Raw genomic sequence first — 24,120 nt, 5'->3', positions numbered from 1 at the left:
TTGAGGAAGGCTTAGAGAAACAAACCAAAGGAATGAACAATCTATTCAATGAAATAATATCAGAAAATTTCCCAAATCTGAAGAATGAAATGGAAAATCAAGTCTAAGAGGCTTATAGGACTCCAAATACACAAAATTACAACAGACCCACACGAAGGCACATTATAATGAAAATACCTAACATACAAAATAAAGACAGAATTTTAAAGGCTGTGAGAGAAAAGAACCAAATTACATTCAGAGGGAAACCAATACGGATATCAGCAGATTTTTCAATTCAGACCCTAAAAGCTAGAAGGGCCTGGAACAAAATTTTTCAAGCTCTGAAAGAAAATGGATGCCAACCAAGAATCTTATACCCAGGAAAACTTACCTTCATATTTGACGATGAAATAAAATCTTTCCATGATAAACAAAAGCTAAAAGAATTTACAAAAAGAAAGCCAGCATTACAGAACATTCTCAGCAAAATATTTCATGAGGAAGAGATAAAAAACAAAGAAGCAAATCAGCAAAGGGAGGAATTATCCTAAAGGAACTGTCAAATAAAGGAGGAACCAAGATGTGTCAAAAAATAAATAAATAAATAAATAAAATTTTAAATATGAACCAAATGACCGGGAATATAAATCATATCTCAATAATAACCCTGAATGTTAATGGCCTGAATTCATCAATCAAAAGACATAGACTGGCAGATTGGATTAAAAAAAAAAATCCAACAATATGTTGCCTGCAAGAGACTCACCTCATAGAAAGAGATGCCCATAGACTAAAGGTGAAAGGATGGGAAAAACATACCATGCACATGGACTCAGCAAAAAAAGCTGGAGTATCCATCCTCATTTCAGATAATGTGGACTTCAAGCCAATGTTAGTCAGAAGGGATAAGGAAGGACATTTCATACTGCTTAAGGGAAGCATAAATCAGCAAGACATAACAATCATAAACATCTATGCCCCAAACAGTGACTCATCCATGTATGTTAAACAAATCCTTCTCAATTTTAGAAACCAAATAGACCATAACACAATAATACTAGGTGATTTTAACACGCCTCTCTCACCACTGGACAGATCTTCCAAACAAAAATTGAACAAAGAAACCATAGATCTCAATAACACAATCAATAATTTAGACTTAACAGACATTTATAGAATATACCATCCAACCAAGAGTGAATACACTTTCTTCTCAGCAGCACATGGATCCTTCTCTAAAATAGACCATATATTATGCCACAAAGCTAAAGTCCGCAAATACAAGAAGATAGAAACACTACCTTGTATTCTATCAGATCATAATGGATTGAAGTTAGAAATAAATGAAAGAGTAAAAAACAGAAACTACTCCAACACCTGGAGATTAAACAATATGCTATTATATGATGAATGGATAACAGAAGATATTAGGAAGGAAATTAAAAATTTCTTAGAGGTAAACGAGAACAAAGAAACATCATATCAAAATCTCTGGGACACTATGAAAGCAGTACTTAGAGGAAGATTTATTTCATAGAGCGCATTTAATAAAAGAAGTAAAACTCAAAAAATAAACGACCTAACACTACAGCTCAAAGCCCTAGAAAAAGAAGAACAGAACAACACCAAAAGTAGTAGAAGACAGGAAATAGTTAAACTCAGAGCTAAAATCAATGAAATTGAAACAAAAGAAACAATACAAAAAATTGACAAAATAAATAGTTGGTTCTTCGAAAAAATAAACAAAATTGATAAACCTTTAGCCACACTAACAAAGAGAAGATGAGAGAAAACCCAAATCACTAAAATTCGGAATGAACAAGGAAATATCACAACAGACACAACTGAAATACAAAACATAATTAGAAGCTATTTTGAAAATCTATACTCCAACAAAATAGAAAATTTCGAAGACATCAACAGGTTTCTAGAGACATATGAATTGTCTAAACTCAACGAGGAGGACATACACAATTTAAATAGACCAATTTCAAGTAATGAAATAGAAGAAGTCATCAAAAGCCTACCAACAAAGAAAAGTCCAGGACCAGATGGGTTCTCAGCTGAGTTCTACAAAACTTTTAAAGAAGAGCTCATTTCAATACTTCTCAAAGTATTCCAGAAAATAGAAGAGGAGGGAACCCTCCCAAACTCATTCTATGAAGCCAATATTACCCTGATACCTAAACCAGACAGAGACACATCGAGGAAAGAAAATTTCAGACCAATATCCTTAATGAACATCGACACAAAAATTCTCAACAAAATTTTAGCAAATCGCATACAAAAACATATTTAAAAGATAGTGCACCATGATCAAGTGGGTTTCATCCCAGGGATGCAAGGTTGGTTCAACATCAGGAAATCAATAAATGTCATTCACCATATCAATAGACTTAAAGTCAAGAATCACATGATTATTTTCATAGATGCAGAAAAAGCATTTGATAAAATACAGCACCCCTTCATGCTCAAAACACTAGAAAAAATAGGGATAGTGGGAACATTCCTTAACATGGTAAGGCCATCTACACTAAGCCCATGGCTAATATTATTCTAAATGGTGAAAAACTGAAAACATTCCCTCTAAAAACTGGAACAAGGCAGGGATGCCCTCTTTCACCACTTCTTCTCAATATCGTCCTTGAAACTCTAGCCAGAGCAATTAGACAGACCAAAGAAATTAAAGGGGTAGGAATAGGAAAAGAACTCAAACTATCCCTATTTGCTGATGATATGATTGTATACTTAGAGGAACCAGGAAATTCCACCAGAAAACTTTTAGATCTCATAAATTAATTCAGTAAAGTAGCGGGATATAAGATTAATGCACATAAATCTAAGGCATTCTTATACATAAGCAATGAATCTTCAGAAAGAGAAATTAGGAAAACTACCCCATTCACAATAGCCTCAAAAAAAATAAAATACTTGGGAATCAATCTCACAAAAGAGGTGAAAGACCTCTACAGTGAGAACTACAGAACACTAAAGAAAGAAATTAAAGAAAACCTTAGAAGATGGAAAGATCTCCCATGTTCTTGGATAGGCAGAATTAATATTGTCAAAATGGCCATACTACCAAAAGTGCTATACAGATTCAGTGCAATTCCAATTAAAATCCCAATGATGTACCTTACAGAAATAGAGCAAGAAATTTTGAAATTCATCTGGAAGAATAAAAAACCCAGAAAAGCTAAAGCAATCCTTGGCAGAAAGAGTGAAGCAGGGGGTATCGCAATACCAGATCTTCAACTCTACTACAAAGCAATAGTAACAAAAATGGCATGGTATTGGTACCAAAATAGAAAGGTGGATCAATGGTACAGAATAGAGGACACAGACACAAACCCAAAAAAATACAATTTTCTCATACTAGACAAAGGGGCCAAAAATATGCAATGGAGAAAAGTTAGCCTCTTCAACAAATGGTGCTGGGAGAATTGGAAATCCATATGCAACAGAATGAAACTAAATTTATATCTCTCACCATGCACGAAACTAAACTCAAAATGGATTAAGGATCTCGGAATCAGACCAGAGACCTTGCATCTTATAGAAGAAAAAGTAGGTCCAGAGCTTCAACATGTCGGCTTAGGACTAGACTTCCTCAACAGGACTCCCATAGCACAAGAAATAAAAGCAAGAATTAATAACTGGGATAGATTCAAACTAAAAAGCTTTCTCTCAGCAAAGGAAACTATCAGCAATGTGAAGAGAGAGCCTACAGAGTTGGAGAAAATCTTTGCCAATCATACTTCAGATAGAGCACTAATCTCCAGAATCTATAAAGAACTCAAAAAACTCTACACCAAGAATGCAAATAATCCAATCGACAAATGGGCTAAGGAAATGAATAGACACTTCACAGAAGAAGATCTACAAGCAATCAACAAACATATGGAAAAATGTTCAACATCTCTAGTAATAAGAGAAATGCAAATCAAAACCACCCTAAGATTCCATCTCACCCCAATTAGAATGGCGATTATCAAGAATACAAGCAACAACAGGTGTTGGCGAGGATGTGGGGAGAAAGGTACACTCATACATTGCTGGTGGGGCTGCAAATTAGTGCAGCCACTCTGGAAAGCAGTATGGAGACTCCTTAGAAAACTTGGAATGGAACCACCATTTGACCCAGCTATCCCACTCCTTGGCCTATACCCAAAGGACTTAAAATCAGCATATTACAGAGATACAGCCACATCAATGTTCATAGCTGCTCAGTTCACAATAGCCAGATTGTGGAACCAACCTATATGTCCTTCAATTGATGAATGGATAAAGAAAATGTGGTATATATATACAATGGAATATTACTCTGCCATAAAGAATGATAAAATTATGGCATTTGCAGGCAAATGGATGAAACTGGAGAATATCATGCTAAGTGAGATAAGCCAATCTCAAAAAACCAAAGGAAGAATGATATCGCTAATAAGTGGATGATGACACATAATGGGTGGTGGGAGGGGTTAGTGTTAGGGTTAGAGTTAGGTTTAGGGAGGGGGGCAAGAATGGAGGAAGGAAGGACTGTATAGAGGGAAAAGAAGGGTGGGAGGGGTGGGGGGGAAGGGAAAAAAATAACAGAATGAATCAAACAACATTACCCTATGTAAATTTATGATTACACAAATGGTATGCCTTTACGCCATGTACAAACAGAGAAACAACATGTATCCCATTTGTTTACAATAATAAAAAAAAATAGAAAGAAAGATAATCAGGAACTGACAACTACCAAATAAAATAATTTTTCAACCATCACAATGTAAACAATCCCTTCATCTTCCATCAGGAACTATTTTTTTGTTTTACTTCTGTGTGCTGAATGATTTATGTACATTTGAACATATAAATATCTATCTCATCTTATTTCAAGCATTTCTTGAAAGTAGTTATTTTCTTGACTCTGTCTTTTGAGGAACAGGATTTTTGATTAGTATACCTTGGTTTTGTTTTATATTGTTTTTGTTTGTTTTATATTGTTTTTCTCCTATTTCCTTTGATTCTCTTCCACTTTTTTCTTTCATGAACAAATTATATTGTTCTCTCTTCCACTTTTCCTTTAACTCTTTCTACTACTCTCTCTCATCCTCCCTTTCATTATTACCCCTACTTCTCACTGCATTCTCCCTCTTCATCTTTTGAAATAGCAAACCCTTTGATAAACATAATATCTCTACTGTTGGCAATTGCCTAACATACCATTTCTATTTATAGTGCCAATTACCCTTGTAGATAACAAAATAGCAAATATTTAGTTTAATGCTGAATATTGATTGCATTGGTTGTTACTATTTGTCTCCCCCTAAAAAGTGAGGTACTAGAAATCTTCAGAAACACTATAAATTCATAGGGTAGAAGCTCTGCCATCACAGATTGTTACTGATAAGTGGACAGACATACAAATAACATGAAAAAGTATCCCAAACAAATCAAAATAACTCATTAACAGAATCCAATGATATCCCAGTGGAGGAAATGTCAAAGAAGGAATTCTTGAAATGAAGGACTCAATCAGCCAAATTAAACACCCAATGGAGAATATCACCAGCAGACTAAACCACTTGGAAGATAGAGGTTCAAACAATGAAGAGAATAAATCAATTGTGTTCCTGTACACCAATGATGAATCAGTCAAAAGAGAAATTAAGAAAACTATCCCATTCACAATAGGATAAAAAAAAAAGATACCTGGGAATCAATCTAACAAAAGAAGTTAAAGACCTCTACAATTAAAACTACAGAACACTAGGGAAAGAAATTGAAGAAGACCTTAGAAGATGGAAAGATCTCCCATATTCTTGGATAGGCAGAATATTGTCAAAATGGCTATACTACCAAAAGTGCTAGATTCAATGCAATTCCTATTAAAATTCCAATGGCATTCTTCATAGAAATAGAAAAAGCAATCATGAAATTTATTTGGAATGATAAGAGGCCCAGAATAGCCAAAGCAATCCTTAGTGAGAAAAGTGAAGCAGGAAACATCACAATACCAGATCTGAAATTATGCTATAGAACTACAGTAACAAAAACAGCATGATATTGGTACCAAAACAGATGTGAAGACAAATGGAACAGAATAGAAGACACAGAGACAAACCCGCATAAATCCAATTATCTCATACTGGACAAAGGCACCATAAACATACATTGGAGAAAAGATAGTTTCTTCAACAAGTGGTGCTGGGAAAACTGGAAATTCATATGTAGCAGAATGAAATTTAACCCCTATCTCTCACCCTGCCCAAAACCCAACTCAAAGTGAATCAAAGACCTAAACATTAGACCAGAAACCCTACATCTCCTAAAATAAAAGATAGGCCCAACACTCCATCATGTCAGCTTAGAGACTGAATTACTCAATAAGACTCCTAAAGCACAAGAAGTAAAATCAAGAATCAAAAAATGGGGAAGTATCAAACTAAAGCTTATTCACAGCAAAGTAAACAATCAAGAGCATGAAGACAGAGCCTACAGAATGGGAGAAAATCTTTGCCCCCTGCTCCTCAGATAGGATATACAAAGAACTCAAAAACCTTAACACCAAAAAAAAAAAAAAATCCAATTAATAAATGGGCAAAGGAACTGAACAGACACTTCACAGAAAAAAAATACAAATGGCCAACAAATACATGAAAAAATGCTTAACATCTCTAGCAATTAGAGAAATGCAAACTAAAACTACACTGCGATTTCATTTCACTCCAGTCAGAATGGCAGTTATCAAGAATACAAATAAGAATAAATGTTGGTAAGGATGTGGAGAAAAAAGCACACGCATACATGCTTGTGGGACTGCAAATCAGTGCAACCACTCTGGAAAGCATTATGGAGATTCCTTAGAAAACTTGGAACGGAAACCACCATTTGACCTAGTTATTCCACTTTTTGGTATATACCTTAAGGACCTTAAAATCAGCATATTACAGTGATGCAACCACATCAATGTTTATAGCAGCTCAATTCACAATAACTAAGCTATGAAAGTAACCTAGATACCCTTCAACAGATGAATGGATAAAGAAACTGTGGTGTATATACACAATGGAATATTATTCAGTCATAAAAAGAAATGACTTTATGACATTTGCCAGTAAACGAATGGATCTGGAGGCTATCAGGCTAAGAGAAATAAGTCAAACCCAATAGCTAAAGGTCAAATGTTCTCTTCAATTTGTGATGCTAACACACAACAAGCAGGAGAGGAAAAGAATAGAAGTTCATTGGATTAGACAAAGGGGAATGAAGGGAAGGGAGAGGGAATGGGAGTAGGAAAGACAGTGGAATGATTCTGACATAACTTTCCTGTGTTCATATATGAATACGCCCCAGGGAATCTCTACATCATGTACAACCACAAGACTGGGATCCTAATTAGACTAAGATATACTCCACTTTTGTATAAATAGGTCAAATTATACTCTACTGTCATGTATAACTAAAAAGAACAAAAAGAAAAAAAAGTTTGATCATAAAATGTGTTCTAAATAAAATATATTTATATCAAAGAGTCTTTAATTCTCCTTAAGAAGGATTCTGAACATTAGGTTCACTTTTAACCTTTTTAAAAACATAATTCTGCAGCAGTGGATTTAAAATCCAGCCATGGGTAAACCTTCCCCTTTCCATGTTTATTTCTCTTCATAAAGATATGGACTGGCTCTCCCTCTGACGCAGTCAGCATTAGGAACAGCAAGTCCCATGCAGACATCCCTCAGAGGAAGGGATGCTGATGACTGGTTCAAGATTGGAGGAGGAAGGGATCTCTGGGGCATCCCTGTACACTTTCCAATACTCTCCTTTTCTGGCTCATAGATCTGAGCAATTACTTGTTTACATAGTCTTTCCTTTCTCTTCAAAGGTTATTACTTGTAGGAAGTAATACATTGTCTTTATAATCAGTCATAGCGGGGCCTCTATAGGAGTCACCTAAGGAGATTGATAAGATGCAGACTCAGGTTCAGGAGGTTTGGGGACCATATCTGAGATTCTGTATTTCTGATTAGCTCTCAGGTAAAGCCCCTGCTGATCCACAGACCATAACTTGAGTAAGAAGGATTTGTATTATTACAGGAGGTTGAATAGAGGAACTGCTTCAGAAGGCCTCCAAATTTAGTTGAAGAAGTCCCTTCCCATAGGCACTGCTCAAATTACACTTTCAACAAGAAAAAGATGCATATTTACCAGGAGCATTGGATAAAGAGGGGGAAAAAGAAAAGGCACAGGCTGCCCATTCCCCCAACTATTGTCCCACCCTTGCTTTCCAGGCAGGACATCTTCAAAGTATAGGTTCTCCCCTGGGAATCACTATGCTGGGTGCCAGGTAGTCCCTCACGCGTGCAATTCATGTAATAAAGCTTTGCTAAACAATCTACATGCACAGGGGTCAACTCAAGTCTCAAAGCATCAGACAACTAGGCAGAAGGGTACTGTCATGGTTCCATACCCTTGCTGGGCTTTTTGGCCTCTTGAAGGGCCCCCACCAGCCCTTCCACCCATCAGAGCACTGACTGGTTCCCAGAACACTACCTCTGAGGTAGGGTCTCACTTCTCATTGGGTAGCTTAATAGTTTCATGTTGTAGGGAACCAATTTTATTGGGATGAATTGCATTACCCTGCAACACCTTAGGAGATCATTTTCTCCATGGGGCAGTGGGGCAGGGCTGTGGAGATAGTTTGTCCATGGGTGCCCCTTGGTCACCCGCCTCCTCTCTCAACTTATAGAGCTAGTATTCAGTGTTTCTTTCCCCCACTCAAAATTATTCTTTTGGTCAGGCCTTGATGACAGAAAAGCTATTTCTGCTTTACTTTACACTGTCAGCACAAACATTCTCAATGTCTTAACCAAAAGATAAAGTGCCTCTTCTCTGCTATTCCTCAAGGCAGGACAAACTTCTAGAAATTCCCCACAGACAGCTTGACCCTTCTCATTCTCCACAAAGCATCTTTAAAAATCCTTAAGAATCCTTACATTTGAGAGGACTCAAGGAACCATGAATGCCCTGGGCAAATTGAACATATTTTTTTTGAAGCCAAAAATCAAAAACCATGCCTGGAATATTATAAAGTACGCATGGGGACAAAGGAACAGAAAATTTAAGAATAGACTTGTCCAAAAACGTTTCAGACATCTTGGCTGTGGGTAGTTGAAAACATCATAGAAGTGATGGTGAAGGAGAGAAAGGGTAAAGAAAGAGACATATTAAAAAAAAAAAAAAGCATGTACTTCTAATGTATAATGGTATCATTTACACCATTCAGGGTAAATTATATAAGTGTTTCTCACCTATTTTTCATTATCACCTTTCTAAGGAGTCATTTTTAGACATTTTTCTTAATCCAATTCCATGAAATTTTTAATGTGCTTATTTTTGACAGATAAATATTGTATATATGAATGCAGTACAAGGTATCATTCTGATATATGTATATATTGTGGAATAATTAAATCAATCTAGTTAACATATTTTTCACCTCAAATATCACTTTTTGTGATAAGGACATTTAAAATGTTATCTCATATTTCCAAATATACAGTATTATTAACTATAAAATCTATGCTATAAGTAGATTTCCAGAACTTATTTTGCTTATCTAAGTATAAATTTGAACACTGTGACCATCATCTCCCCATTTCCTCCCCTTTCCTCATGAAATTTGAATATTTGCTGATGTACCGTACGTATATATTATATTTTTTCTCCTATCCCCAAAGCAAGTTTTTGTACCCTTGAAAGTGCTGTCACCCCTGTTAAGAATGCATGGGTTAGATAAACGTAGTAACAAACAATCCCAAAAATCTTAGTAGCCAGTTACAGCAAAGCTATTTACTCACATCCCTGCATATCGCAGAGCAGACACAGGCAATACTCCCCAGATTGCCTCACCCTACCATCCAGGCTGACAGAGCAAGTATCAATTCCACTGTTACCAGTTGCCAATGGCAGAGGGAGAGGAATACTCTGGAAGGTGTCACACCTGCAATTAAAGCTCCTTGACCAAAATTTACCATATGGCCTCTCAATCACAAGAGGCCAGGCCATTGATTTTATTGTATATCTGGGAGAGGGAGAACAGGAGAAAATAACAAGTAAGAAGCATCAGACTGAAAACAACCTTGACTTTGGCCAACCCTGCCAATCAGAAAGAATATGCTGCCAGTCATACACGGAGAAGCTGACAGGACCACAGAATGTAAACCTTCCTGGTCAGAGTCTCACTTACATTCTTGCCAGAATTAGTGAGCAGAGACACTTCCCCTTCTCCCACCATCCTGTCAATGTCCTGTCTGTCCATACCTCAATCACACTGTAGCCACCAACTCCATATCCTCTCTGTTCTCACTACCACTTCCACTTCGACTCCCTCATGGGAGAGAGAAAACCACCAAAAGGAAGTTAGGTGACGAAGAAGACTCATAGAGAAACTCTATAAGCACACATGGTCCAATGGCATGCCTTTGGAGAAGCAAATGAACTCGATACAAAAGGCTCGACACACTAGCAAGGGTCGTTGGACCCAACGAAACAAGGTAGGTGCTCGATAAATTCCTAATAGATGAATGAGTGCCTGGTTGGATAAATCATTGATTGAAAAGTACCAGGCACGGCCCATTTTTCAAGGTCTTCAATAATACATTTCCCCCCTTCTTGACTGTTTTTCTTATCTTGAGCTGGGTCAGTAGTGTTCTCCTTCCTTTCCTGTTATGTTTCAGTATCTGCCCATCAGCAAGCTCTGTTCCCTGTGGTCACGCGGTTGGCGTGACTTCTTGATTTGTATTACCTGTGTTTATTACTCTACTTCCTCTTTCCTTCCTCTCTATTTGTGGGCCATGTCTTGTAATTCGACCCCTTCTCTGAAGTGTTCCATGCCTGATTCAACCCATAACTAGCCAGCCCTCGTGTTAGTCCTCCCCAAAGTCTCCAGAGGAAAGGACCCTGTGATATAAACACAGCAAAACAATGACACCAAGAAACACAAAGAAAGAAATTTACAAAATGCCAGATGCATGCACACAAAGTCTTTCATGTGGGTTCAGCCCAGAGTTGTTATATAAGTTTGCTGTTTCTCATTTTAAAATCCGCTAATGGAGCAAGAGTGGAGCAGCAAAGACTTCTCCTTCCACACAGAGTTATGTGACCAAGCGCCCCTGATGCAGAGTGCTGTCACTTCTCTTGAAAAGTACAAACTATGAACAAGAACCAGTCAGCCGTTGGTCCATCTTAGGCAGTTCAAGTGTCCAAGCAGAGGCTTGTCACAACCCAATGTATCTAGGGTACTTAAAAACATGAAAATGTGGGCTGGGAATATAGCTCAGTTGGTAGAGTGCTTGCCTCACCAGCACTAAAGCCCTGAGTTCAATTCCCAGCACCACAAAGAAAAAAAAAAAAAAAAGGTGTTATCAAACACCCTCTTGGGAGAGGGGCAGGGGCAGAGTGAGGATGTGGGAATGGGAGTTTAGATTTTATTTTATGAGCAATGCAGTGAATAAAAATACTTGAGGGAAGGGAGAGGAACAAGTAGTTCCCAGGCCAGCAGAACAGTTTCAAGTTAGAAATTTTGGAACCAAAGCTCAGAAGGGGCAACACAGACTTTCCCTGAACAAATCAGCCATGGTTAACATGCCAGATGGCCACCTAGGTTGTCTGTATCCTGGCACTTGTCATTCTTTTATGTGCCTCAGATAGAGACTTCTGTTTCCATCTCTATTAACCCAATATTCTCAACAAACATCATAATGGAGAGGAGAGAGTAGAGAGCACAGAAGGAAAAGGATCCATGCAGACTCACCATAACATACATATTTTTTGAGCACCATTTGGGCAGACATTGAACAAGGTACTGAGGACACAGGAGTGAACTCAGTCTCTGATCTCATGAAAGTAACATGGAAATGACAAAGAGATAAGAAGCAAGTAAATAAACAAACAAACGACCAAATAAATACAATTTTCTCATACTAGACAAAGGTTCCAAAAATATGCAATGGAGAAAAGATAGCCTCTTCAACAAATGGTGCTGGGAAAACTGGAAAACCATATGCAATAGAATGAAATTAAACCCCTATCTCTCACCCTACACAAAACTCAACTCAAAATGGATCAAGGACCTTGGAATCAGACCAGAGACCCTGCATCTTATAGAACAAAAAGTAGGTCCAAATCTTCAACTTGTTGGCTTAGGATCAGACTTCCTTAACAGGACTCCCATAGCACAAGAAATAAAAGCAAGAATCAACAACTGGGATAGATTCAAATTAAAAAGCTTTCTCTCAGCAAAGGAAACTATCAGTAATGTGAAGAGAGAGCCTACAGAGTGGGAGAATATCTTTGCCAACCATACTTCAGATAGAGCGCTAATTTCCAGAATCTATAAAGAACTCAAAAAACTCTACACAAAGAATACAAATAATCCAATCAACAAATGAGCTAAGGAAATGAATAGACACTTCACAGAGGAAGATGTACAAGCAATCAACAGATATATGAAAAAATGTTCAACATCCCTAGTAATAAGGGAAATGCAAATCAAAACTACCCTAAGATTTCATCTCACCCCAATTAGAATGGCGATTATCAAGAACACAAGCAACAATAGGTGTTGGTGAGGATGTGGTGAAAAAGGAACACTCATACATTGCTGGTGGGGCTGCAAATTAGTGCAGCCACTCTGGAAAGCAGTGTGGAGATTCCTTAGAAAACTTGGAATGGACCCACCATTTGACCCAGCTATCCCACTCCTTGGCCTATACCCAAAGGACTTAAAATCAGCATACTACAGAGATACAGCCACATCAATGTTCATTGCTGCTCAATTCACCATAGCCAGATTGTGGAACCAACCTAGATGCCCTTCAGTTGATGAATGGATAAAGAAACTGTGGCATATTTATACAATGGAATATTACTCCGCAATGAAGAATGATAAAATTATGGCATTTGTAGGCAAATGGTCGAAATTGGAGAATATCATGCTAAGTGAGATAAGCCAATCTCAAAAAACTAAAGGACGAATGATCTCGCTGATAAGCGGATGAGGACATATAATGGGGGGTGGGACGGGCTAGCATTAGGTTTAGGGTTAGGTTTAGAGTTAGGCTAAGGAGAGCGGTAAGAATGAAGGAAAGAAGGACTGTGTAGAGGGAAAAGAGGGGTGGGAGGGGTGGGAGGGGTGGGGGGGAGGGGAAAAATAAAATAAACATCATTACCCTATGTAAACGTAAAAAAATAAAAAAAATAAATAAAAAAAAATTAAATTAAATTAAAAATAAAAATCTAAATGTAATTTAAAAAAAAAAACTAAAGGATGAATGATCTCACTGATAAGCGGATGAGGACATAAAATGGGGGGTGGGAGGGGTTAGCATTAGGCTTAGGGTTAGGTTTAGGGTTAGGGATAAGGAGGGTGGTAAGAATGAAGGAAAGAAGGACTGTATAGAGGGAAAAGAGGGGTGGGAGAGGTGGGGGGGAAGGGAAAAAAATAATGAATCAAACATCATTGCCCTATGTAAACGTATGATTACACAAATGGTATGCCTTGACTCTATGTACAAATAGAGAAACAACATGTATCCCATTTGTATACAATAATAAAAAAAAAAAAAAACCGAGGTAATTTCATGTAACAATAAATGCCAGAAAGAAAATAAAACAAAATGAGATGGATTTTCAATGACGTGAGAGTTGGGCGCTGCTTTAGATAGGGTGGTTAGGGAAGCTTTTCTAAGGGAGTGTCACTTGAACTAAGACCTCAGTCAGGAGAAAAGGACAAAGACCCTGGGGTACTAATGAGTTTGGAGTCTTTAAAGAACTAAGAGAAGGTCACGTACCTGGAGAAGTGAGGTACGTGAGGAGGAGAATGAGGAGAATGAGGAAGCTGGAGTGATGTGCAGCATCACTTAAGGACGAGGGTAAATAAATGGTTGGATAAATCATTGATTGAAAAGTACCAGGCACAGCCCATTTTTCAAGGTCTTCAATAATACATTTCCCCCCTTCTTGGCTGTTTGAACGTGTGGTTGTCACAAGTGAGAGTCAGAGTAGGGCGCTGAGCTGGTCTGTCTTCCCTTTGTCTATTCTATCCCAGCTTCACTGTGTAGCAGCTAGGTGAGAGGGGGTCTCACTCCTGGATATGTTGAAAACCTTGTTCTGTCCTATGACAAGTTTCCTAGAAGCAGACCCCAAAATAACAGTTCATGAGCAACTGATTTATGAAGGAAGTGCAGCCAGAAGAAGCCAGTAAGTGAGGGCGGCGAAATAAAATATAGAAAGTAGAGAGATGAAGGAAGGGAGTAAGGTCAGACAGAGTCCCACAGACAGGAGCTACAGTTCCCTAGAGGGAACTCTGAAGGGAGATTGTTTAATTTAACCTCCAAGCAGTGCTAAGGTGAGGCGAGGAAGTTAGCTTCCCTGATGTCACTCTGACAGTCATTAATGAAAGGCCATCCCAGGACAAGTAAGTATCAGAATCCCAGATGCAGTCCTCCAAGAAAGAGCTGCAGATGATAAGCACTGTAAGCAAAAACACACTAAAGTGCATGAATGTACACAGTTGTACACGCACGCACGCGTACACACACACACACACATACACACACACACAGAGCAAAATCAGATTCCAGAGACCCTGGCAGACCATTGATTTCACCCACTACACATCCTAACCAAATTATCTAGTTTCCAACTAGAATTCTACCATGTAGTCTCCAGGTAGCCTCAGTTTTCTCATCTATAAAATGTATATAATCTCATAATACATTTAAAATCCCTAACACAATGCCTGTCATACATTAGACATTCAATAAATGTTTTTTACACTTAACCAAGCATTCCAAAATTACTGTGCCAATCTAATGTTTTCCCTTTTTTTGTTTTCTCATAATTATATGAGGTCATAAAAACTCTGGTGATCTACACGAGTACAAGAGCTTTATTATAAGATCAGTTGGCAAGCTAGAGGATGGTCCTTGAAACCTTCAAAGAGAAACAAAACTGCATTCCCACCTAATTACACCTCAAGGCATCCTCAAGATTCACTCTTAAGGGAGGACTAGGAATGTTCTTAATAATAACCCTGTAATGTCATTAGCTGTCACAAATAGATTTAGCAATCACAAATGTCAAAAAAAACTTCAATCAAGTTCTTCATCGTTGAGTCTATTGTGGGATAATAGACTTGAGGCTGCTTCATGGATTCCTGGATCTATTTCACTGCCTTCAGAGTTACAGTACTTCAAATGCCCTCCCACTTCCTAATAACTCAGGTGCATATTCCCTTCGGCAGAATTCTTTTTTAATCTTGATTAAAAGAACCAATGTCAAAGAATCTCTGTTTAGCACTCAACGGACTTTGAACATTTAATCGTGTCTGCGTCTTTGATCAAGACCATGTGCGGCACCTACTGTTCTGAGCTGTTTCCAGGTTGGCCCATTTCCTTCCATCCATTGAATGGACCCACCTCAAGCGAGGGCTGACCTAAAGCAGGGAATGAGAAAACAAACTCAAAACAAGCCCAAGGTCCCACACACAGCAAGACACCACTCAGCTCAGGATCCTGTTGGACAGGAAAGTAATACCTTCTACCCCTTAAAGTCATCACAGTCTATTTAGATGGAAATTAAGGGGACTTGATTGATAAAGACTGTGAAACGTAGTTGGCTTAGACTCCTAGATAAAGATGGATTATGCTCTATGGTTTTCTCCCTCTCCTTGCCAAACCTCACTGAAATTCCAGGAAAGGGATGAAAAATAAATGTGTTAATCCAAAAGGACAGGGCCAAAGAGGAGATAGCAAAGAGTTAGAGTTAGAAGTAGGATTGGAAACACAGCAAATAAGTGAAAATTCACCTACTGAACTGTAGGGACTAGACCCGCCTTCCTCCATCTGCCCCAGAATGACAGTAGCTAGCTGAATTCTGCCCCTTCACCACATACCAGCAGAGAGGCTGGATTCTTCTCTGGAAAAACTGACAAGTACAAATGTAAGCTCTTTAGAGATATGTGCTCCACCCAAGAAACCTGTCCCCATGGCTTACCCCCTTACTATCCACATATGAAGCCCACCAGTGGACAAGCTTCTCACACCTCACACTCACACACACACACACACACACACACACACACACACACACAGAGATTCTACTCTGCTTTTTCAAAAATGAAAACCTAAACCAGATGCAGTGGTGCACGCCTATAATCCTAGCTACTGGGGAGGCTGAGGCAGAAGGATGGCAAATTCAGGACAAGCCTGGGCAACCTAGCAAGGACCTTGGCTCCAAATGAAAAATAAAAAGGGTTGGGAATGTAGCTCAGTGGTAGAGCATGCCTGGGTTCAATCCCCAGTACCAAAAACAAACAAACAAACCCTAAAGATCATCAGTTAAAAAAGCAAGTTTCTAAGAGGGGTGGGGGGGGGGGGGGGGTGGGGGGGAAGGGAAAAAATAACAGAATGAATCAAACAACATTACCCTATGTAAATGTATGATTACACAAATGGTATGCCTTTACGCCATGTACAAACAGAGAAACAACATGTATCCCATTTGTTTACAATTAAAAAAAAAAAAAACTAGGAATGGAAAAAAAAAAAAAGCAAGTTTCTGGCATGAAATACACCTAAAAATATAGAAAAGCAGTATCTAAAGAGGCAGAGATGAAAAACAGAAGTTTGAAAAATCTGTAGTATGTATCTTCATGAAATATCTAAGAAGAGATAATTCCATTTGTGAAATTGTTTACTGTAAAAGTACAAATCAAAGAACAATATACAGCAATAATTGAAAATATTACTGACATTAAAACTTTGATGGAAGAAAAAGTACCTTAAAAAGAAGATTTGAAAAGTAAGTTGGATCTTATTTAATAAAAAGCTGACCTTTCTTTTCCGTGGTAGGGAGAGCTGGGTTTATGCATGTTTTTCATTCACATGTTAATTCTTTTTTTTTTTTTTTTTTTTATTTGCTGTACTAGGGATCGAACTCAGGGCCTTGTAGCACTCTACCAGCTGAGCTATCTCTCCAACCCATTTTTTTCTTAATTATTCAGTGAAGTTTATAAATGAAAGTTGAGAGTCAAGGTGAAGACTTATTTTAATTTTTGTGGAGGAGGATATCCAGTTTTACAGTAGAAGAGAGGGAACCAAGTTTACAGGTGAATTTGCAACCATTTTATTTGTCTTTCTCTTGGATTTCCCCCCACCAATTCTAGAGTCAGCTCTACTCTTTCATATGAAATTTAGAGATTATTGTGTAAACATTGGCAAACGTGGTCATATTCAAACTATGTAATTTATATTCTGTCAAACAATATAAATTTATATTCTGTGACACTAATCACACTTCTTGTAACAAGAATGGATTTCAAAAAAGATCTCCTTGTCAGCCAGGCACAGTGGTGAATGCCTGTAATCCTAGCAGCTCAGGAGACTGAGGCAGGAGGACCACAAGTTCAAAGCCAGACTCAGCAAATTAGAGAGGCTCTAAACAACTCAGCAAGACCCTGTCTCTAAATAAAATATAAAAAAGGACTGGGGATATGACTCAGTGGCATTGCCCTGGTACCAAAAAGGAAAAAGGAAAAAAAAAGAAAGAAAGAAAGAAAGAAATCTAGTCAAAGCTCTTATTCCTGAATTATTTTTATGTTTTTGTAACTCCCTCCAATTTTACTCTGTATTAGTTTCTTAAAACTGTTTATCACTTGGTGATATTTTCTAACTTGTTAATTCATTAATTTATTCATTCATTTACTTGTATCTATTTGTTTATTGTTTCTTTCCCTAATTAGGTTTTTGACACATGTACAAAAATTTTTTCTGGAAAGGCAAGATAACAAATTTGAGGAACTTACCCAGAAAATACACTAGAACTTACCCAAAAAGTAGAACAATTTTTCAAAGACACAGTAAATGAGAGGGAAAATAAAAATTAGGTGATCAGTTCGCACAATCAAATACCTAACTAATATGAATCTCAGAAAGAAAGAACAGAGAAAAAAATAAAACAATCACAGTCTTGGTAAAAGAGCTCATAACTGAAGACATAAGTGTTTAGCTCTCTAAATAAGAGACTCAACTAAAGGCATGTCATCCTGAAAAATCAGAGTATCTAGGATAAATGAAAACTCTAAAAGCTTTCAGAGAAAGAAAATATGTCAGACAGTAATGTTGGGAACAAGAATGTCAAGGCTAGTTGTTAAAAGAGCCTGAAGCAACGCCTTCAAATTTCTGAGAGTCATTAATCTAGAATTCTATACTACGTCTAACCATCAATCAAGTACAGGAAGAAAATAAAGTCATTTGCAAATATGAAAATGTTCAAATAAATAAACCTCTGTGCACCCTTTGTACAGGAAGCTACTAAGTAATATACTTCCATAAAAGAATGAGAAAGAAGTGAAATCCAGAAAGGTGCAACAGAAAAGAAAAATAAGAGAAATTTACAAGTTGATGGTGAATAGAAGACAGCAGCCTAGCCAGCAAGCATTTCAAACAGGAGAAGGAAGAGAAAAGGGAGCAAAGGCGTTAAAACAGAAAAATTATGTGATACGTTTAATCATTTGAAAAAAAAAAAAAAAACTGGTGTCTTTAACAGATCAATAAGAGCATTCGGAGAAAAACTTGGAGAAAAAAGGATAAAGAAACCTAATCAAAAGTAAAACAGAAGCAACAATTAAGTACAAGAAACATAAAGCTCCATTAAATACAATCATAAAATAGACTTATTTCAGCACTGCAGGATATTCATAAATTGGAAAAACAGAGCAACGGTTGATTGAAACAAAATATTGATAGATTGGGAAGAGAGTAGAGAAAGTAGAGAGAATTACAGAGAGGCATATAAACAGTGAAATTCTCCACAACATAGCAAGAAATCAAAAAGCAATGTTAAGTAATAACATGAGCATATGATTTGTTCCATACTCATATGTGGATGTTGAAAAAGTCAAATCTCATAGAAGGAGAGAGTAGGTGTTATGGTTTGAATGTGAGGTGCCCCCCAGAAGCTCATGTGTGGACAATACAAGAAGGTTCAGAGGAGAAATGATTGGGTTGTGAGAGTCTTAACCTAATCAGTGAATTAATCCCTGATGGGATTAACTGAGTGGTAACAGGAGGCAGGTGGAGTGTGGCTAAAGGGAGTGGTTCATTGGGGGGCGTGGCTATAGGGTATATATTTTGTATCTGGAGAGTGTATCTCTCTCTCTCCCCCTCCCCCTCCCCCTCCCCCTCCCCCCTCCCCCTCCCCTCCCCCTCCCCCTCCCCCTCTCCCTCTCCCTCTCCCTCTCCCCCTCCCTCCCTCCCTCTCTCCCCCTCCCTCCCTCCCTCCCTCCCTCTCTCTCTCCCTCTCTCTCCCTCTCTCTCCCTCTCCCCCTTCCCCCCTCTTCTCTCTCTCCCTCTCCCTCCCTCCCTGCCTCCCTCCCTCTCTCTCTCTCTCTCCCCCCCCTTCCTGATGATGCAAGCCCACTCTTCCACCATGATGTTCTGCCTCACCTCAAGCCCTAAGGAATGGAGCTGGCCTTCTATGGACTAAAACCTCTGAAACTGTGAGCCCTCACATAAAGTTTTCTTCCTTTAAAATTGTTCTGGTCAGATCTTTTAGCCACAGCAGTGAAAACGCTGACTAAAATAGTAGGATAGAAGCAATCAGAGGCCAGGATGGTTGGGGGAACACGGACTTATAACCACTAAAAGAGGTAACTATAGTCAATATACTTTGAAAAATATAAAAAGAGTGGATGTTATGTATTCTCACCCCCAAAATTTAATTATCTAAGGCGATGCATTTGTTAACTAACTAGACTTAACCACTAAATCATTTAATGATTAAAATATTTTTAGCCATTTGAACAAGATTTTAACCATTCTACTTTATATTGTGTATGATAAAAACATGTGATGTTGTCAATTTTTTAAAAACAATTTAGAAAAAAAGAATATTATTTGAAATGGGAAAATATACATCAGAAGTCATGTCTAAAATAGTTGAATATGGTTTCTAGGGATCAGAGGTAAGGAATGAAGAAAGAAGGAAAAGAGAGTCCCTTTTTGTACCAAGTATTTTAGCACTGTTTTTTTTAAATATAGACATAAAATTTTCATATAAATGAGTTTTGTTTATAACATGAAGAGGGAAGAAGAAAATTAATTGTCTCCTGTGACCTATTCTCTACCAACAAATGCTAACAGGTATAAAATTGCTCTTGGTGAGGTGGTACCCATTCAAAGGGCTCTCTGAGGAAACCAGAACCTAGTCAAAAGACTTTTAAGCACTCAGCCAGTTTGGAACCAAAAATCAATAACATATTCAGTTCACTGGAAAATAAAGATTCAAATAAATAAAATATCAAGTTTACTTCAGGCTGTAGCCCCCCCCCAAAAAAAATGTACATATTAGCCTTTCAGTTTTGACCCTCTTTGATCATTTTAGTACACACACACACACATAGCTCTTTATTCAAACCTCCCAAAGATGTGAACTCTCACTTTCTTTATTTTACTTTTGATCATTTTGACTCAGAATAAACACTGTAACACAATCATTGGCCTTTTTACCTTGTAAGATAGGATTGTTGAATAAAATGAGATGCACAGGAAAATCTGAATTTCAGATTAACAACGGATTTTTTTAGTACAAGTGTGTCTCAAATATTTTGTGGGATATACTTACACCAAAAATTACTCCTTGTCCATCTGCAATTCAATTTAGCTGGGATTGCTGTACTTTTACTCACTAAATGGCAACTGTCTCAAGGGTTGTGTCTCTCGCAATCATCTGCTTCTGAGTGAGAGCTGAGGCTGTGTTTTTCCCCACAGGCTTCCTCTCTGCTACCTTGAACCATAATTTTGTTTCGGGAGTCCTAGGCCAGAGGCCTGGTTCCAGGGATCCCAACGAACCAGGTCCAACTACTCATCCCAAAAACGAAATAGAAAAGGAAATGGTGAAAAACAGGACAGGAACTTTAATCTGTACCCCCATATTGGGAAAGCAAAGGGAGATCCAGGATCTCCTCTGACTTCCGGGTGCTAACAGGAGATTTTGGTTTAAACTGAGGAAGAATTGGGGCAGGAGTCAGAGGTTGGCAAAATTAGGCAGTCTTGGTCAAACTGGCCAGCTAGATCATTCTCTCAGTTCTGGTGCTGTCAGGTAGCTCAGGAGTTCTTATCCTTTTTTTTTTTTTTTTTTTTTTTACAGACTGCATTTTGATTCATTGTTCATAAATGGGGTACATCATTTTGTTTCTATGGTTGTGCACAGTGTAGATTCATACCATTCATGTAATCATACATGTATATAGGGTAATGATGTCTGTCTCATTCCACCATTTTTCATACCCCCCCATTTTCTTCTACATAATCTAAAGTTCCTCCATTCTTCTCTCACCCCCACCCCTCCACCCCCATTATATATCATCATCCACTTATCAGGGAAAACATTCGGCCTTTGGTTTTTGGGATTGGTTTATTTCACTTAGTATGATATTCTCCAATTCCATCCATTTATCTGCAAATGCCATAATATTATTCTTCTTTATGGCTGAATAATATTCCATTGTGTATATTTACCACAGTTTCTTTATCCATTCTTCTGTCGAAGGGCCTCTAGGTTGGCTCCACAATCTAGCTATTATGAATGGAGCTGCTATAAACATTGATGTGGCTGCATCACTGTGTAGTTCAACATCTCTAATAATTAGAGAAATGCAAATTAAAACAACTCTAAGATTTCATCTTACTCCAATCAGAATGTCTGTTATCAAGAACACAAACAATAACAGGTGTTGGCAATGATGTGGGGAAAAAGGCACACTCATACATTGCTGGTGAAATTGCATTGCTGTGGAGATTCCTCAGAAAACTTGGAATGCACCCACCTTTTACCCAGTTATTCCACTCCTCAGTTTATACCCAAAGGAGTTCTTATCCTTGAAAGGGCATTTTCCACCTCTGCTCAGGATGTTTATCTATCTGACCTGTGATCCTGGAAAGGGGCAACTCCGTTCCCATGAGACAACTGCTCCTGCTTTGTGGAACTAGTCTTGCCATGGAAGTGCCTCCCTCCCACTGTTCCTAGAAGGTGTAGGAAGGTTTCTAGGCTGCACTCCGTGGGTCTGAAACGGGATACTACAAAAGCTGGCAGTCTAATGTCCCTGTAAGTCTTACAGGTCTTGAGGTCTTGAAGGAGAACTAGATAAGCTAGGTAAACTTAGGGCTAATAATCCTAGTATTACCATCTTCTAGATGAACACTCAAATGATAGACGTGCCTACATACAGTCAAGCAGGAATGTGCAGAAGATGAAGGCAGAGATGCCAAGCATTCTCCTGCTTTTAGATACCCATAGGGGGGCGGCAGACCTAAGTGAAGAGTCACTGCTTTTAGCAAATGCAGCTTCTCTGAGTCCCCATTATAATCCCTGCTGCCAATGCTGTTTCCTCTTGCCACCTGCTGCTAAACTGGAGTCTGTTCCATTGTAAGATTTGGTGACACTTAACATAGAATACTAAATGTGAGTTAGAGCAAAAGAGAAGAAAATCCTTTGCCTGGGATCATCCCATGGAAAACTTCAGTTCCTGGTTCACTTACTTCTCTTGTGGTCAGCTACTATCCCGTCCTCTTCTGGTTGATGTAATCAGTCCCATCGGTCCTCCTCTTTAATGAGTCCAGTTCCTACTCCATCACCAGAGGACTTTGTCAGGGTTAAGAATCCCTGGCAGTACCAGGTGTGGTGGTGCAGGCCTGTAATTCCAGCAACTGGGAGGCTGAGGCAGGAGCATCACAAGTTCAAGGCCAGCCTCAGCAATTTAGTGAAACTCCAAGCAACTTAGCTAGATCCTTTCTCAAAATAAAAAATAAAAAGGTCTGGGGATGTGGCTCAGTGGTTAAGCACCCCTAAGTTCAATCCCTGGTACCAATAAAAAAGAATTCCCCACGATGATGGAAATATTCTTTCTTGATTGTAGTGGCGATAACAGGTGTGCAAACATTTGTCAAGATTCATGAATTGTATACATTGAATGGGTGCATTTAATACTATATAAATGATACTTCAATAAAATGGATTGTTTTTTAAAAATCCCATAGCAGTACTTTTAGTAAAGCATGAGTTAATCATTCTGAGAATCGAAAATAATACCACAGGGATTTCAGCAGCACAGTTAAGCCCAGAATTTTGCATGTGGATTTCCTTGTATTCTGGTCACCAGTGTGAAGTGGACTACACCTCCATTTATTTCTTGTGGGTATTATGTCTAGCTCCCTGTGGGTACTTTTGAATAAAAACACATACCTTAGAAACAGTGCAATATAGTCCACCTAAATACCTTACAGAAAGCAATACTATTTAATAATAATCTCTTTATGTGACATAAAGATGTGCCGTGAGGGCTACCCAGAATATCATCCCTGCATCCACTGGAGTTGCCAAGGCTACGGGCAAGGTCATCCCTGAACTGAATGGGAAGTTCACCGGCATGGCTTTCCGTGTGCCCAACATGTCCGTTGTGGATCTGACCTGTCAACTGGAGAAAGCTGCCAAATACGATGACATCAAGAAGGTGGTGAAGCAGGCGTCAGAGGGCCCCCTCGAGGGCATCCTGGGCCACACAGAGGTCATCTCCTGCGACTTCAACAGTGATACCCACTCTTCCACCTTTGATGCTGGGGCGGGCATTTCCCTCAACGACCACTTTGTCAAGTTCATTTCTTGGTATGACAGTGACTTTGGCTACGACAACAGGATGGTGGACCTTATGTTCCACATGTCCTCCAAGGAGTAGGAGCCCCTGGGATCGTCTGACCCAGCAAGAACACAGAGGAAGAGAGAGGCCCTCAGCTGCTGGGGAATCCCTGCCCCTAACTGAGTCCCTCAACACACTGAGAATCTCCCCTCCCCCCAACTTCCACCCCAGGCCCCCTGAAGAAGGGAGGGTCTTAGGGAGCCCTATTGTCACATACCATCAGTAAAGTTCACCGTACCCAGCAAAAAAAGATGTGCCAGACATCGCTTGATAAAAGAATTCAGTCAAGACCAAATCATTGAAGTCTCTATGAGAATGTTCTTGCATATGAGGGAGACAATATTAAAAATGAAATTCTTAAACAAGAAGTTCTTCTGAACCATTACGGGTGG

The 24,120-nt window shown here is 38.6% G+C and overlaps 1 protein-coding gene across 1 annotated transcript in view; it reads left to right on the top strand.

Moving 5' to 3' along the window:
• The window catches only part of LOC124968263 (glyceraldehyde-3-phosphate dehydrogenase-like), a 34,309-nt gene extending 10,542 nt beyond the window's left edge, over positions 1 to 23,767 (top strand). Inside the window, exon 3 of the mRNA XM_047530540.1 lies at positions 23,362 to 23,767. Coding sequence (XP_047386496.1) covers positions 23,362 to 23,767 — 406 coding nt within the window. The remainder of the gene's footprint in view (positions 1 to 23,361) is intronic.
• Positions 23,768 to 24,120: the final 353 nt, after the last annotated feature.

The sequence above is a fragment of the Sciurus carolinensis genome, chromosome 17 (assembly GCF_902686445.1).
Source record: "Sciurus carolinensis chromosome 17, mSciCar1.2, whole genome shotgun sequence".
Classification (NCBI taxonomy): Eukaryota; Metazoa; Chordata; class Mammalia; order Rodentia; family Sciuridae; genus Sciurus; species Sciurus carolinensis.
Note: the sequence above shows the minus strand (reverse complement) of the source record. Positions and strands in the feature narration are given on the sequence as shown.